We start from the raw sequence: 13,802 nt of genomic DNA, 5'->3' as shown, positions 1-13,802 counted from the left end.
CAGGACTTTTAAATTAATTCAATAATTTAAACTACTAGAAATGTTATTAACATCATTATGTGAAGTATTGTTGTGTGTCAAGTACTATTAAAAATATCGGAGCACCTACACTCAGGTGTTTGCTGTTTCTCATTTGCTTCTGATATTCTGTACCCTGAAATCTCACCCCCACACTAACAAACACTATTTAGAAACAGCCTAATTGTGGTTCTTTTGGGGTGGGTATACAGCTTATTCTTTAGCAGACTGAGGGTCAAAATAAAAGTCAAGGGATGCTACATCTAAAAACACACAGAGGCCCCCCCCCCCAAAAAAATCAGGATGTGGCTTTTGGCGACATAATGGTTTAATTAAAAGTTAAGTGATCTTCAGTCGTGCATGGTATGAGTTCTCAAATAATAGAGTACAGTCAGGATAAAGAACTTCAATACACTTGGGGAACGGATTTATTCATTTAGTATATAAAACCGAAACATTAAATTGTGTCTGCCCTGATAAAAGTTTCCTGAAAACGTTGTACACTTCAAAATCAGGCTGTATCTCCAGATTTCTGTTAGATGACAAGACTTTCTACGCTGTCACCTTTAAAAGATATGTTCTGCTTTATAATATCTTTCTTTCAAGTATATCAATGCACAACATCAATAAAGCAAATCAGGAACAGATGCCTCCTTAAATAATATGCAAAGCAAACCAAGCGCATTTCCATGACAATTCATCATCTCTGGAATGCTTTTTCCCCATTATGGGATCTCAAAAGGGCTACAAATGATAAATGATAGATTCTCATTGAGTAAAATAGAAAATTCTTATAATTATTGTAGAGGGGGAGCAAAAGAAAGAAAAACTGTCAGTTTAAAATCAGCTTTGATAAAGATAAAAGGTGAGAAACCCAACAGCTGCCATCTGCTACAGCCCACAGTATGCTGAGGGAGCGCCCAGCAGTGGGGCTGGAGTCCCACCATTCTCTACATCTGAATTTTCCTGCAACGAACAAAAGAAAATGCAGGGGCTCTGCCTATTTATCCTGCAGTTCTTCGTGGTGCCTTAAAGTCAAAGCATTTGAGGGGGGAAGCAAAGAAGAAACCATATGCTGATCTGCCTAATTTGGTCACTATGCAGGGTAAGGGAGACAAGTCCCGCAGACCCAATTTGATATGGTGAGTTCCTTGGGGACACAAAGCTTCTATCTAATCTGTGTTTTATGAGTAGCTTTGATAAGCATACATTGGCAGTAGAGGGTGGCGAGGGAGGGGAGGGGGCTGCCTTCTAGACAATAGTTGAACACTGTACCAGTGCTGCCAGGCAAATTTGGCTGAAATGCACCTATAACTTCACTGTGCAATATAACTATGACCTAAAATATGCTTTGAAGATTGTGCACTAAACCTTTTCTTAAGGAAGGAGGGAAGGTATGGCATGCCATCAGTTTTGTCAAAGAGGCACAGCCAAAGAATGCATTTTTTAAAACAATATTCTCAGATGGTACTCTTGGCAAAATAATAACAATAACAAAACATTAGCAATAATAAAGCAATTAGTATCTCCCACTACACTAAATACCATTGGCAACCATTGGGGTCGGCAGAACGTGTAAAAGAGTGCCCTGCCTGGTTATGCCACCCCCCTTCTGTCCTTTTAGTGGTGTGTTTAGTAACGTTTTCAGGTTATTTCTGGGTCCAGCATCATGCACGTGTGTGCAATTGCGCATCATTTGAATGTGTGCTTAATCAGTTGTTACCTGTAGTTGGTCCCCCAGCCTGTCTGCCATTTGAGGGACGGGCGTTTAAATTTCTCAAATAAAATCTGAATGCCTGTTTATTAACAAGGTATAACAGAGTGTAACATGATACCATAATGTGTAAAACAACCACAAATTATTTAAATCCAAAGGCAATTTCATGGAATAACTGAATTACAGGATTATAATTTAGAAAAAACTAATCACCTAGTGAGAGAGCCCCACTCCACAAACAAGGGGGGGGGGGGGTGAGGAGCTCTAGCTGATGCAGCATCTTAGCCCCAGTGAAAAAGTGTCAAGTCAAGGCAACAAGAGAGCTAAATCACAGAGCAATTTTGGCAGCAGGAAGAGAAGGCCTTCCCTTTGTGACCTAAGAAATCCCGAGCACCCAATAAACATTCCCCACCAAATATGCAGGTAGAAATTTAACAGCAATGTTGAGGCTATCTGTGTACTGCACAGAATGTCACATAAAACAACTATCTGCCTGCTGCACTAACGGACCCATCCAGTAGGAAGAAATTTCAAAGAGGGTGGATTTAGGTCCATTTTGCTTCCTGGAAATGCACCTCTTCGCACACACAATAGTGTTACATGATCCCTGTCTTTCTTCTCCCCAACCAATTTTCTCGTTTTGCTACCACCCCCACACCACATTTAGCTTGGCTGCTGTTGCTAAAGCCTGAGTGCCCTTTCAGATGATTTTATTTTAGTGGGCATTTAATGAAGTACTATCATCTCCTGCCATATCACAAACACATTCCAGACATGCAATATATCCGCCTTGCATAATCTCATTCCCACCTACTTCTTTTTCATGTTCACTAAGAGCCAATTCACAGGACAAGTAGTTTTCAAGGGATGTACTTAACCTATTATAAACCCCTTCGTCGCATGAAACAAGACATAGGATCTGCTTCGGCAAAGCAGGGTTCCAATTTAGCTACACTTCAAAATCACCTGGTAACCCTGATTTCAAAACCTAGTTCAACTGAAACCCTGGTTGCTCAGCTGTGGTTAACCTTTCTACCTACGTAATGCTTCACTTCTCCAACATGTGACCCTTCAGGTGTTGCTGGATTACAACTTTCATCATCCTTGACCACTGATCAGGCTTGCTGGGGATGATTGAATTTGTAGTCCAACAAAACCTGGAAGGAACCCATTTAGGGAAGGCTGAGTGAAGGCAAGGTGACAGACCTGGGAAAGAAGAGCAAGATACTGGATCCTGTTCGCACTGATTATGTAATAATGGGTGCTTCAACTGTACATGCCCTAACATACTTGAGTAAAGCTTGCAATTGCTTATGTTGAAAATGTGATTCATCTACAGGAAAGCTTTATATTACGTAGGTATTTAAGCAGCACAATTAGTAGGGGTTTTCGCTAGATATGGACAAATCCTGGCAGGTTGTATTTTGAAGAGCCAAACTGAACTGAACCCTGTGCTCGGTGCACACTCCAAATAACTATTCTCCTGTTTCTGCAAATCCAGAGTAGAGTCCCTAAGGTGGTTGGATGGTGCCTTGTACGCCTCCTTCTAGCAATTCCTGCAGCCAAGTTGGTTGCCAAATGTATTGCTCTGCTTTCCTTTGGACCACATCAGCAAGGCCAACAGGAGGGTCTTGCTGCCTGGGCAGCCCAGGGCCACAATACACACAGCCAAGGCTTGCACTCCAGGGAGGTCCCTTCAGTGCTGCTAATGCAGCAGTTTGACTTCACCCCTGGAGGTGCACTCCATTGTCTATCAAGACAAACAGATGCCAACAAGTTCCTGCTTTGTATGAATCCTGTCAGCACAAGTCACCAATGCCTATTATGAAAAGCAATGGGGTTTAAATTCTAATATTTATGTTGGATATGAGTTGTGAAATTCATTGTGCTTATGCATGTTGAATTTATTTTATTTATAACTCACCTTTCTCCCAGTTAAAGAACCAAGGCAGCTCACAGAATAAGTACAACTAAAAGCACACAATGAATATAAACAATCAATTAAATAACTAATTAAAAACAGCACTGAACATACTTAACACCATTTAAAAGCTACCTTCCCATGGAAGTGAGTTCCACAGTCTAGGAGCAGTCATTAAGTAGGCCCTCGGTGCCAATAATGCATGTCAAAGTTAAATTTAAAAGATATTCTACAGAATATGAACCACTGACTTCTGCAAAATTCTATGTATATTTGAGGGTCAACCCCTTGATTTGGGGTACAGAGCCTGAAAAGCATAGAGTGGTTTATTGCAAATCTAACAGCATCTTAAATGTCAGTTCCTCCCCATTCTAACAGAACTGTATGTGACCAAAATTGTGCATGGGGCTTAATGAGTTTTTCATATTTAGCTGCAGGGCTGTCCCTCACCCTTCCATTTGGTAGTCTACCCTTTCCTTTGTTCTTACATTGCACGTGCACTTTCACGACAGCTTCCTGAATTATTTTCCTCTCTTTTTGTGTTAGCTGCCAAACACCTCTTGCACCATGCTACAGCATTTATTATCTTGTTCACGTCTATTATTGCTTGCTCTTTTTTTAAAAAAAACCAATAACAAAACAATAGAGTCTGTTTTCTTTCAATAGCATCTTTGGAACAGGGAGGGGAATCAATCCTGTCAACTTTGCACATATGATTCATTTGCATCTTATACCTCATCTTGCTGTGCTGCAATTACAACAAGTCTGGGCTTTTATTCTGAACTATCAGGGGAGTGAGTCAGTTTTTTTCATGTCCTTTCAGTCATGTTTTTCAGCTTGGACAACACTCTGGTAACATTAACAAAGCAGGGACAATATCCTTTTTTTATAATGCATATATACCTATCACTCATTTAACAGGCCAGTATTCATGAACCAACCATCCCACTATGCAGACTCTTCCTTTAGAATACCCACATTAATACATGTAAAGAGGCTTTTCGTTTAGTCCACTTCTTTTAAAACAAGAACTACCATATTTTTCCGTCTATAAGACAGCCCCATGTATAAGATGCCCCCTATTTTGGAGGGACTCTGATTTAAGAAAATGGAGGGAGATGTATCTGTGTATAAAGCAGCCCCAAATTTTTGACATTCTTTTTTAGGGAAAAAGCCTAGTCTTATACATGGAAAAATACGGTATTTGTAAGGCAAGTTCTTCTGCTTAGAGCATATGACTTAGGCTTGGCTCACAGTGCAAGCTTTGGAAACCCCCTAGCTGGGAAAGTAAGTTTTGTCCTGTCCTTAAAAGCACACACACACACACACACAACCACTAGTATAACAGTTTCTGAGAGATGAGAGGATAACAACACACAAAGGACTAATCAGCATTTTAGCTATAAATCCCATTGGGGAATAGAAGTGTGCCCCTGACTTTAGGAATACTCTGCCCTCAGTAATGATGTTAAGGCAGGTGCTTATGGGAACTTGGAGATATGGAACAATTAGGCTACTGTGTATATAGAAAAGAGCACCAGACAGAGCCAATGTAGGCAGATGGGGCCTAACAACAAGCTTAGCTGGCTACTATGGTGACAGAGCTGGCACCTAAAAATAAACACTTGCTGAAAATAACACTGGTTGAATGGGGGAGATAAAAGAGCCAGTGGGGGAGAAATCCTATATACAGTCAGACAAATCTGGATGAATAGACCGGGACCCAAGATTTCTTCATTCTCTTTCCCCCAGCCATACATTTCTTGTGTTCCATTTGTATTTTTTAAAGGTGAAATTAAAGGCTGTAAGCTCTCAGGGTGCGGGGAACCCTGCTGGGAATTTTGCAGTTTTTAAAGGGGAAAATATTTAACTCCGCCTTATATGAGAGAGCACAATCCTCTCCCCATGTACATCTGAAGGGCAAACGTAGGGAGAAAGGTCAAGGGAGCAAGAGCTAAGCACAAAGGACAGTGATGCTTCCCCATACATGGGGGGGGGGGGGAGAGACAGGTGGACAACATGAGCACTGGCTGCAGGACTGTGGAGGATAATTTGTGCCATAAACTCTGGGTTGAAATTGCTGCATGACAACAGGAAGCAAGTGGACTTGGGGAGCGGGAGCAGAGAAACAGCTTGAAAGAGCTTGTTTGTTTGTCCTGCAAAGCAAAGCAATGCAGGGTTCAAAACGGCCAATCCCGAGCGTTTAAAATACAAAGGAAACCTTAACCAAAGGAAACCACAACCAGCACAACTCTTCCTTCTAGTCTTCACATGTCATGGGAACAGACTAATGGCAGATGACCAACATCTGAAATCTTCTAATGTGTTCAAACTGGCTGCTGCAGTCAAACAAAAATCATAGGAATCCCAGCCTGAAGAAGGAAGACAGTCTAGAAAGCTCGTTCATGCTACAGTGGAACAAAATTAAAGACTAGGAAGGAGAACACTCAGCTTTGGATTAATTCCCCAGTACACACACCATTCATTCATTCTGCCTACCTTCTTTCACTCACCCCTAAAGTTCTTTATCTGGGAGAAGGGAAAGGGCTGGTCTGCTCTCTGTAAATAACCAAATGGATTTTTATAGCTTTAGGTGAATTTATAGCTCCGGGACAGTTTTATTGAATAAAAGCCTGATTGCTAATGTAAACCATGATTGAAAAGTTGAGGGGGGAGAGTGGGCCGTACTGAAATCATTATAATCAGAAAACTCCATTTTGAAGATTAACATGTGGTTTATTTATGCTGCTCAGCCTAGCTAAGATGAGCCATAATGCAGACAGAAAGTACCAAAGGAACTTTCTTCAAAGGCAGCCTCAGAAAAATTGCCACTTTTATGGTTTTTAAAAAGAAATGGAAATTGCTTGTACCTTCCAGATACCACTGAATGAACTGAGGGCTGGCGTTTTTTTCTAAAGATGGTTTGGTCACAGATTAGGAGAGGCTGTTGAGCTTATTTGACTTAAAAGCAAATAAATTGTATAAACTGCATAAGTATTTGGCTTTTCACTCCATTCTAAAAATGGAACAGCTCAGATTGGTGTGTGTGTGAACACACACACACACACACACACCCCTCAAAACCACATGGCTCACCTTAGAGAGCAACAATCTCGTGTTGTGTTTGTTACATGTGCCCATTGGAATATAGAAATCTGCCTTATACAGAGCCGGATCATTCCTTAATCTAGTACAGTATTTTTAACACTGAGTGGTAGAGGCTCTCAAGGGCTTCAGACAGGAGTCCTTTCCCAACCCTTTCAGGGGCTGAAACTGGGGTCTTTTGCATGCAAACCATGAGTCTGTCACTATACGATGGACCTTTCCCAAAAGATGACATGGGGAAATTAGTGGTACATAGTAGTCTCAAGAGAATCTCCAGGAGGCAGAGGCTGAGCTAGCTCATGGCAACACCACACTCATGTTGTATCAACAAGCCTTAACAAGAACAAACTAGAAAACTGGCTAAACAGTTTTCCAAGAAAACTGCAGTGATTTCTTTTGGATAGTATGTCTCAAAAGATCATAATGCCTTAAGAAATAGGCAGATTGTTGCTGTGCACAGGAGTAAGAATCTGTTTCAGTCATTACAATGGTTTGAAGATGCATACACAAAACAGGCAGCTGTCTTAAAAATGCATTCACACACACACACACACACTTTAGCACATGCCATGTCACAGAACATGTGCAACTCAACCAGGAATGACTGTGCCCTAGTATTTAGGGCCCTGCAACTGTGACAAAAAAGCACTGAAGCAACCATGCCCAAGGTCTAAAGTTTACAGTGGCTGAGTTGTGATGTGCACAGTTGTGAGCGCTGCCTCTGGATACTGGGAGAAGGCTCTTCTTGCCTCTGCTCCAAAAGAATCTGATTAGCTGCTGTAGGCAACATGAAACTGAACTAAATAGACAGATCTTTGGTCTGATCCAGAAGAGCTATTCTTATGGCTAAGTTACCCGCTTAGCAACTGTCAGTCATAGAAAAGCGTTCTGACATGTTAAAGGAAGGAAAGCAATGAGCAAATGCTGCTCTCTGATTGATGTTGGTTTAGTGGTTCCTTTTAACTCGGGTTCCTCTTGCCCAGACTTGTATTGCTCTGAAACCAAGCAGAGCAGTCCTAGCTCTGGCTGGGGAACCATGGCCAGAAGACCATAATAGGCAAACAGTGGCTCCACCATCGAATCCTAAGCCTTGACACCTGCATTGGTCAAGGGAGGTGCTGGATGTGATGGAGAGCAGATTTCTGGGTATTTTCTGCTAAACCAGTACCAGGCTGGCATAACAGATGCCCAGGCCCCTGTCTGGCAACTGGATCAGCTTGGAATCAGGCAAATCTATAGACAGCCCTGCTCCACCTCATTTTGAGATTATTATTTTTCATTTTAAAGAATGGATGGGGGGCACTACATGTTTGCATACATATGTGTCTAAGACTGGGGCAACACATCTGTACTGACTGGTAGCAAGAGTCATCTCCAACCCTACCTCAGAATGCCAGGGACTGAACCTAGGACTTTTCTGTATGCAAAGCATGCCATTGAGAGCAGAGCTCCCTTCCCCAATCTTCATTCATTTCCCCCCTCCACACATCTGGGGGATTCCAGCCAGTGAATCAGAAACTACTCTAACTGATCTTACTTACTCATTCCTGCCAGGGAGAGACTTCTGTTCTGTATTACACATATATCTCATCTGCAGCTTATCCTCATATGCAGTGCTGATGAAGGAAGACAGCTTCACGCAGTGTCAACAGCTCCCTGAAGATCAGCCTCACTTGTTTTCAGCACTTTTTGCCGCACAATCTCATACAACCCAAAGCTTCAAATAAAACTTGCATTCCCTGCTACGGTGCTTCTTCTCGCTTCCTCTCAACTAAAACAACCAAGATTAAACCGCTCAATATGTTGCAGAAGGAGGATGAAGTAGGAAGGCTTATGAAATCTGCAACTTCCATACCAGTTCAAGCAGATATATACAAAGTTTAAAATAACCTGATACTTTTGTTTCACACTGTTTCCAAGAGATGGAAACTGAAGCAGTCAACGTTGCATATGATACACAGCTTTTTGTGGAGGGGGGAAACCAACATGTTCCCATTTCTACATTTAATGCCTCATTTCACCAGAAAAAAATGAGACAGGGAGGGTCTCGACCAAACATAAATTATGTTTGTAAATCATGTTAAAGAAGTAAAATCTATTTTTTGCCATAGCTTTAACAATCTATATCTATATACACAGAGAGAGGGAATCAGAGCCAGATATCTGCAAATAAGCATTTACATAACAAAACTTTATACTTTGAGCCAACATGTAATCCATAACCCCATCAGAAGAGCTTCTTCCCATTTAATGTGGCTAATGCTTCCTCAATATGGTGAACAGCATAACGTTCAGAGAGGACACAAGAACAAAGTGGCAATTAGGAAACACCAAAAACAAAAAATACAAAAAGAGTGGGAATGTGTAAAGGAATATCTAGAGAAATGCTGTCCTCTAATAAAATCCTTGATATGTTTAAATAAAAATTTGAAAAATAAAATAATAGTTAGATAAGATACATGATGTAATAAAGAAGAAACAAGAATAACAACACAGTGGATGAGAGAGAGAGAGAATAAAAGAAGCTGTAATGAGGTGGTGGGAAGTCACTGGGGAAGATATGGGATTATTGTATGTATTTTGACATATTATATATATGGAAAATAATGGAATATGTATATGAATAAGTAACTGAAAACTCAATATAAATTAATTATAAATTGATATATAAATTAATACGGGACGCGGGTGGCGCTGTGGGTAAAAGCCTCAGTGCCTAGGGCTTGCCGATCGAAAGGTCGGCGGTTCGAATCCCCGCGGCGGGGTGCGCTCCCGTTGTTCGGTCCCAGCGCCTGCCAACCTAGCAGTTCGAAAGCACGTCAAAGTGCAAGTAGATAAATAGGGACCGCTTACTAGCGGGAAGGTAAACGGCGTTTCTGTGTGCTGCGCTGGCTCGCCAGATGCAGCTTTGTCACGCTGGCCACGTGACCCGGAAGTGTCTCCGGACAGCGCTGGCCCCCGGCCTTTTGAGTGAGATGGGCGCACAACCCTAGAGTCCGTCAAGACTGGCCTGTACGGGTAGGGGGGTATATAAATTAATAATAAAAAAGAACAAAGGTGCTGTAGGTCACAGCTCCCACCTCTAGGATACTGCCTAGCCAACTATGTTCTCTAGAAGGGTTCACAGCAGGCTAACCTCAAAAACAACATATGAAGCTCATAAATACCCCCCCCCCCAATAATCCAACATCCTTTCATATTAAAGATAAATTAAGTTTTGTTGTTGCTTCTCCAGCCATGTAGGATGGCCATCTAATTACTACTTTTAGCTTACTGCTACTTGTATGCAGGTTTTAGGAAACCTTAAAACTATTTGTTTTAATGTGACATGGTTTTAACATTTAGATTTTAACTAGGGGCTGCCGCCCCTACTTGCTCTCCTCTCCAACCACACCTGCTCTCCAACCACACCTACTCCTTTGCTATCTGCCCTTCCGTTACATCTGACCAAATCCCCTCTTTTCACACCACACCCACCCCATTGCAGATCCCCTCACAGCTTGCCCCAACCCCTTTTAAAAGAGAAAGGAGGCACTTCACAGAGCAACTTAAACAGTTCACTTGGGCCACTTGCCAACTGTGCTTCTGGCTTGGCCACTTGCCTGCTGTACCTCACACTGCAGTTGCAAACAGCAACGTGTCAACAGCCTTACGTTTTTATGTATATGGACAGATATAGTTAGTTTGAGGAGCGACTTCGTGGGCCCTGCTGAACTGAATGGAAGATAGAGAAATGCCTTTGAAAGTCCCCAGCATGCCTAATTTAAGAAGAGTCTATCAGAAACATAAATAGGCATGGTTTTCCAAGGGAATATAACAAGACAGTCTCAGAGCTTTTGCACTTCAGGCATTATGGGCCAATAACTCTCACCTCTCTCAGTTCCTGAGCAACAGAATTCAAGCGTTCATTTTCAGACTGGGTGTTGGCAAGGACATTCCTCAGCTGCTTTAGCTCTGTCTGCAGTTCCATGACTTTCTTCATGTAGTACTCTTCCTTTGTGGCGGACTCTTGAATCAAGGTTTCTTCCCTGCTCTCTCCATCTGCTGCTACTTTCTTGTGGTTAGTGTGAGCCTGACCAAAAGCCTGGGGGGAAATCAGAAAGATCTTTAATGAATAAGTTTAGCAACATGAATGTTTATTGTGCATTGAGTATACCCTGGTTAAGAAGCTGAAGAGTACGTCAGTCTCCCCAAACCCGTTAATGGGCAGAAACATAAATACTTGCTGTATTTCACACATTATGGGGTATTTGAGTTGTAACCAGTGAAGCTGTCTCTTTTCCTTTCCACTCCCCTCCTCATGCACCCCTGCATGCCCCAACTCTTGTCCAGATGGTTGGTGAACCCCAAAACAGATTGGGGAAGCATGCAGAGAGAAAAGAAGAGGTCTTCTTGCACAGGAAGGAATCCTTGCAGTAATGGGACAACCTGGTTGGATATAACATTGTGCTCTTTTCCTTTTTCTAACACGATTATCTCCTTGTTGTGAGGTGAGGATTTGTATTTGTGCTAAAGAGAACTCCCGTTTTTCAAAATGGCAACCTTGTAAGTCAAGTACATAATTGTTTAAAACAAGCAAGTGTGAACACTTGTGAAATCATCACAACATCCCTGTCAGTTGGATCACTATAATTTCCATTTTACAGATCTGAGGATGCGGCACAGAAATGCACTAACGGTCATGTACCAAAACCATAAATTGAGTGGAGATTTCTGAATAAGGATATATGCAGAATCTACATGCATATATTTCCTGGTCTGAACAGCCCTATTTCCTTCAATAACATTAAAATATAGGAGTTGATGTCATTTCAGAACAAGCCACAGCTCTGCTTTCTGAGGTAATTTCCTCGGGCTCTATCGTCCATCATTTCCCTCTATTTCAGGCAGCCCAGCACTTATTTTGAACTAAAAGCTTCCCTAGATTACCTTAATATACTTCAAATAAATTGGCTCAATTGCTCTGAAGAACACCAATCAAAAGGCTAACATGAAAAACATTGGGCTATGATACATGGGTGGCCACCATGCCACCAGAAACCTAAAGTACATATTGAAGTATACTGGCCACGCATAAAGCACATAGTTGGTGATCAAAGAATCCTATGATTAATATGCAAAACAGTTCTTACAATTCTACTTGCTCAAAGAGTCCTGCCCCATTACCAACAGCAATTATTTTTACTATAGATGTATAACGATTAGGAACTCTTATTGTTAAACCAAATCTATACATACTGTTTACATGTACTACTGTAAATTTGTTGGGGTTTTTTTTTTCTTTTACAACTTCATTGCTAACAAGCTATTTTTCTCCCTGTGACCAAGTTGGAATCTACTCCAAGATGTGTTTCAATTTACCTCTTTGTGTGTTATCAGACACCTGCAATCAGTTCTTCAGAGAGCTCAAATAATTTTAAGATACAGTGGTACCTCTGGTTACGTACTTAATTCGTTCCGGAGGTCCATTCTTAACCTGAAACTGTTCTTAACCTGAAGCACCACTTTAGCTAATGGGGCCTCCCGCTGCTGCCGCACCGCTGCTGTGCAATTTCTGTTCTCATCCTGAAGCAAAGTTCTTAACCCGAGGTAATATTTCTGGGTTAGCGGAGTCTGTAACCTGAAGCGTATGTAACCTGAAGCGTCTGTAACCAGAGGTACCACTGTATTTATAAAGGCAAATTGTCCTACCATTTTAAGGAGCCACATTCTCGTCAGGATCCACCTGACAGATGGACTGATGTGTAAGAGCTGAAATGAATGCTGTCTTTGAACTACACTATGTCTTTGTAACTACTGCCTTCCAAGACAGATTTGAGTCTTTCAAGTGAATTGGTATGTTCAACATGCCAGTTCTTTCTTCCATTTCATATAAAGATTGCTGGTACGAATGCTGCATTTTCAACCTGGTCAAGGGCAACCCAGGATCTCTCCTCCTTCTCCAAACACTGCTCCCTGTTTAATGATCTATCAAGTTTTCCATTGGCCATTTATGTCTTAGCCGTTCAGACCGTATCTGTCATCACAGGAGGAAATTTATTTCCTACATGCAAGAAGTAGGCTTCAGAATTTCATTACTTCAGCATATTAGATAGGAAGCATTTGCTGATACGCTAATTATTGAACAAACCGGACTAAAGCATATGATTGAACATGTCTGTGCCATCTTGTATGCAAGCCACCCACTCATTGCTCCTATCAGATTGAATCTGATTTCAGATAAGCAAATTAGAGAAACCAGAGACAAACACCCATTGAGGATATTCTGGCCAGGTTCACACAACAGTCCTTAGGGAAATTAAAAAGCGTCACATTTCAGACAGAAAGTAGCATGCCATCTGTGCAAGTTACTGTAAAATGAGTTTCAACTGCACACAGCAGCTTAGAATGACTGAGATCTCTATATATGTTAGGGTGTTAGCAAACCAATATAACTGAAATAAGAATCTACAAAAAAGTGTAGCAAAGTTTACAAAAACTTATAATCCCCCCCCCTTAACACGCAAATCAATTTCTAATATCAAAATCAATCACATTGTAAATTGTTATCCGTCTCGGAACTTCTTTTACCTGTTCTGAGTCATTATGTACTCTGTCTGCTTCAATCTTCAATTTGTGTTCCAGGTCACTCTGCATAAAGCTATGTTTCCTATTCGCCCTTATGGGTAATCTAAAATCTGTGTAACTTTTCTTCCTTTCATCAGAAGCAAATAAAATTTCCAGGCACAGGAACATTCCCAAAGTGGATGAAGCTTGCAAATTTTCAGCTTTTGTTGAGGAAGCAAAAGTACTTCTTGAACAAGCCCTTGATATATACGGTAAGTAAAAAGTAAAGGGACCCCGGACCATTAGGTCCAGTTGTGACCTAATGGTCCCTATACGGTAAGTACTTTGCCACAAAAGACTTTTGAAATGACAATATTTTTTGCATAGTACAATACACACCCGCATGGGACGTGGGTGGCACTGTGGGTTAAACCACAGAGCCTAGGACTTGCCGATCAGAAGGTTGTCGGTTTGAATCCCCGTGACGGGGTGAGC

At 41.5% G+C, this 13,802-nt stretch overlaps 1 protein-coding gene across 3 annotated transcripts in view; it reads right to left on the bottom strand.

Annotated features, from left to right (window-relative positions):
• BICD2 (BICD cargo adaptor 2) overlaps positions 1–13,802 on the bottom strand; it is an 80,450-nt gene that overhangs the window by 19,965 nt on the left and 46,683 nt on the right. For all 3 annotated transcript variants that reach the window (XM_083421119.1, XM_083421118.1, XM_083421120.1), the window contains exon 2: positions 10,633–10,845. In XM_083421119.1, coding sequence (XP_083277245.1) covers positions 10,633–10,845 — 213 coding nt within the window. The remainder of the gene's footprint in view (positions 1–10,632; positions 10,846–13,802) is intronic.

This window comes from Podarcis tiliguerta (assembly GCF_965153285.1).
Source record: "Podarcis tiliguerta genome assembly, chromosome: 2".
NCBI classification, from domain to species: domain Eukaryota; kingdom Metazoa; phylum Chordata; class Lepidosauria; order Squamata; family Lacertidae; genus Podarcis; species Podarcis tiliguerta.
Note: the sequence above shows the minus strand (reverse complement) of the source record. Positions and strands in the feature narration are given on the sequence as shown.